Here is a 4,111-nt window from a genome sequence, read left to right as displayed (position 1 = left end):
TTTTGACAGTGGTGAGTTCAATTTTAGCAAAATCTATCAATGTCTTTTATTGCTAGGTCCACAACTAAAACCATAAATTCCATAAAAAGAGATGGGGTCTCTCACTATCTTGCAAATTGGCATAGAAAAGTACAAGAACTGGTTATAAATTTGGCAAAGATTTTCAGAGATCTTTAGACAAATTACATAATATACATGACATTGTCATGCGATACAGTTCACATATAGGTACAATATATTTTTCTTGTTTGTTGAGTTTTCATTTCAAGATGGAGAGAAAGAGATAGAGAGAGAGGAAGAATTCATGCGAGAAAATCGAGAAATGAGAAGATTCTGATGAATGCTTGGATTTCCGTACTTTGAAAACATCCTCCGTGTAGTGATTTTTTTTTTCGGACAAGAAAATCTCTCAGATTTTTTCTTATTGAGCTGAAAACATGGGTGGACTTTCCTTGGCTCACCTTGATGATTAACGCATAGGTAGCCACTTTCAACTCCACATCCTCTGTGATTTCCTTACCTTGTATCTCGGTTTTTTGAATTGATTTTTTGTTACTTGTTTTAGATTTGTGGATCTTAAAATATGTGGATTTTTCTTGATCTTCTTTCTATTGGGTTTGCTTCATTTTGCTATTTAAATTTACAACATTCATGGCTTTTAACGGTTGTCACAGCAAAAGTCACAGAAGACAGAGAAAGAAAGAAAGAAAGAAAGAAAATTCCAAAAGCTCTTTTCGCTTTTACAGAAATGTGCAGCAATAACAGCCTTGGTAGCAGTGGTGGTGGTTGTGGTGGCTATAATGGTGGTTATGGTGGTGAGAGTATATATTCAAAGAAACCCAAGAGACAACGAGTTCCAAAAAGAGGACCAGGAGTTGCAGAACTAGAGAAGATCTTGAGAGAACAAGAAAAGAGACCTGATTTAGACAAAGCCAAGAATCAAGGGTTCTCTTTATTTTCTTCACTTCCATGTTCTTATCAGCCACAATCTCCAGTGTTTCCTTCACCAAATTCTTTACCTAAAACTGTCTTATTTGATTCAAATCCAAATCATTTAGGTCCACCAATGACAACCTTTTACAGTAACAATCCTATTAGTAACCCAACATTAGGATGTGGCAAAGGTGGCGTTCATATTGCTGGATCAAGCGTTGTTTTGCCTGAGCATGCATTATTGCCCACAATGTGGAATTCTTATGAGCGGCCTAATGCTGAGGTTGTGGATCCTAGATCAGCTTCTGGACTTCAATTTTCTACCAATTTATCAAACGGATCTAATAATCACTTGTTTCCTTCTCCTAGTTTGAGACCAAGAAGCCAGCACTCAGCACCACCTTCAATTGTAAGCAAGAATCAAAATTCTTTTATCCATTGCTTGTATTACAAGTTGGTCTCAATGTGTCTATTAATTGCAGAAAAATCTTCTTCCACACTCTATTGTGTCATCTTCAACAACCTCATCTTCTTCTGGACCTTGTCATGGAAGAGAGCCCCCTTCAAACCAAATATCATGTCATCACTGTCCTACTTTATGGCCAGAGGAAGATAAGGCAAGTTTAATTAACTCAATTTTTATTTATTTTTTTATTTTGCAGGGTCCGTTGGGCATTTGTTTTTGTTGAAAATTAAGAAACCAAAAATTTTAATCCTGGATTTTTTCTTTTTGGGTATTTGGGTAAAATATTGATAAAATATTTCACTCAGTTAATTTGGCAAATTTATAGAAATTAGAATTTAAAAGACTGGAAAAATCTTATTCTTCATTCACTACTATTAATTATATAAAATCTTATTCATCATAATTAAATTTTTTATCCTTTTCGTTTCTTTCATATATGTTTTGTAATAATTTCCTATTACTTAGGAAAGGGCTATTACCAAGTTAAAGAAAGAAAGAAAGAATTAAAGAAGAAATTTGTCTCCTAAATTAAAATGATTTAGCTTTATTTAGAAGTAATTGTTATCGCATCTTAATTGGAAATTTCACTAATGTGATGAAACAAATAAGAATGTGGAGAAATTTTTTTTTTTTTCTAATCTTGAAAATGATTACTGTGCACAGATGGTTGGTGAAAAGAGGTCACGGCCATTCTCCATGGAGATGATCCCTCCGGTGCCTTCTTTCCGGTGTCAAGTTCCTACATTTTCACCTCAGATGAACAGACCGGAGTCTTCACTTTCATGTGGTGGTAACAGCATAATCAATCTTGAAGCAAGTGAGACAATCTCTAGGTAGGCCTATAGTTTCATCTTCTACATTAAATTCTAGTCATTTTATTTATCATGCTTGCATTATACTATTTTATAATGTTTTTTCTCAGAGAAATGAAGCCAGGAAGTTCTTTAGAGCCCAACATCAAGAAATGCAGTAGTACAGATAACGGAGCAGCAGATGGAAATTTCCTCTTATTTGGCTCGCCAGCAACTCCTCCATCAATTCAGACTCAAAGAGAACGACCCAAACTTGGTTCTTGCCCTTCTCAGGTAACAAGATAATGATAAGCTTCTAAAGCATTAAGTTAATTTTCTAATTGGCAAATTATATATATGCTCGTTTGATATGATGCTCATTGTATTATTTTGTTCCCGTTTCTTTCTTTTTGGGGCCAATTATGATTTGAAGGAAAGCAATGAGGACTCGCAGCATAGGCCAGCGGAAGGTGGATGCTTTGAGAAGAAACCTTTCTATAGCTTCTTACTTCCAAGGAAGCAAATTGGTATGGTGGAAACAAAGTTTGGCTTAAACAATGAGAGAGTTGAAACAAGAGGAGATGACATTGATCTCAGCCTCAGACTCTAAGTGCTTGTGATGAGAAGCTTATGACAAATCTCATAATCAATTAATGATTTAAGGGCATTTTTGTTACTATTTCTTGATGGTTGAGATGGTGGTCCTTGTGTACAAATGTGTGTCTTTGTATTTTTTTTTTTTTTTTTTTTTTTTTTTTTTGTTGGATAAGCAATGTGTGTCTTTGTATGTAAAGGACAGAATTGAGAGTTCCTTCTTTGGTGGTTGTGGCTCAAGTAAATTCTATGAATTGCTATAAGATATGCATGTAAAATGAGTTTCCCTTTCTTATATAACCACACCTCTTTCGCAATCTAGTATATGAACATTGGAAAACAAATATAAAAAATAAAAATGTAAAGTTTGAACTTTGATTCAGATCATTATAAAATGTTTTCTCAGAGAAAGCGTATAAGAGAAGGTGAATTAGACAAGAATCAATTTTTTGGCTCTTGCATGAAGCCTTAATGAAAATCAAAATGCACTTAAGTGTGTGAGGTTAAGATGTGTTTAATTGTGCAAAAATAACTTAAATAAAGATATTATAAGCATTGAAGATGACTTAAGAGGGAAAATACTTTTAACACTTGAAATTAGGGATGAATAGAGGCAATTCAACACACACATATATAACAATAATATAACTCAATTTCAATGATATTTGAAGCTCACAACCCTTCAAGATTATGCAAGCAACTTAGCATAGCTCAAACATATCAATAAAATTAAAGTAATGTGCCAAAAAATAAAAAAGTGCGATTTCAAAGATTGAACATAGAGATGTATAGTGGTTCTACCTCTAATTCCTACATTCATTCATCAAATATCCTTTTTGAGCTTTTTCCTCCACCAAGTAACTCTAACCGCAAAAAAGGGGAACTTTAGTGTTCATGACGGATTTGTTAGTTGCATTTAAAGCTTGTCGCAAAGCCATATTATTAGTGTTGAATTTAGCAACGGAACTATAAATCCATTGCTAAAGGTCTTATTTTTTGTAACGTATTTTCAAGGGCAAGAGTTAAGCCAAATTGCATATGTAAGCTTTGTAGGATCGAGCACTAACCACTATACTATTAGCAAAGGCGCGACTTCAACTCCTTATGGCTTAGTAGCCCAAGCGCCATGGCTGCCCACTAGGTTATCTCTACCCAATGCCAACAATCCCCCCAAGCACCTGTCAGGGATTTGAATCCATAACCTTGGCTCTGATATTAATTGTATAATCCATAACTCGCCTCATAGGTCTTCGGGCATAGTGATTCTTGAGACGCCATGCCAAACTCCCTCTAGAAGTAAATGCTTTGTTGCAGACCCCGTTTTTGA

At 34.7% G+C, this 4,111-nt stretch overlaps 1 protein-coding gene across 1 annotated transcript; it reads left to right on the top strand.

Moving 5' to 3' along the window:
- The first annotated feature begins 244 nt into the window (after nt 1-244).
- Nucleotides 245-3,055, top strand: LOC110671143 (uncharacterized). Its single transcript, XM_058129483.1, has 6 exons — nt 245-480; nt 675-1,342; nt 1,416-1,550; nt 2,063-2,232; nt 2,322-2,484; nt 2,624-3,055. Exons 2-6 carry the CDS (start codon nt 749-751, stop codon nt 2,798-2,800), a joined length of 1,239 nt encoding a protein of 412 aa, XP_057985466.1. The 5' UTR covers nt 245-480; nt 675-748; the 3' UTR covers nt 2,801-3,055.
- The last annotated feature ends 1,056 nt before the right edge of the window (nt 3,056-4,111 follow it).

Source organism: Hevea brasiliensis, chromosome 11, assembly GCF_030052815.1.
Source record: "Hevea brasiliensis isolate MT/VB/25A 57/8 chromosome 11, ASM3005281v1, whole genome shotgun sequence".
In the NCBI taxonomy this organism is placed as follows: domain Eukaryota; kingdom Viridiplantae; phylum Streptophyta; class Magnoliopsida; order Malpighiales; family Euphorbiaceae; genus Hevea; species Hevea brasiliensis.
The sequence above is the reverse complement of the archived record's forward strand: the minus strand, read 5'-3'. Positions and strand labels throughout refer to the sequence as shown.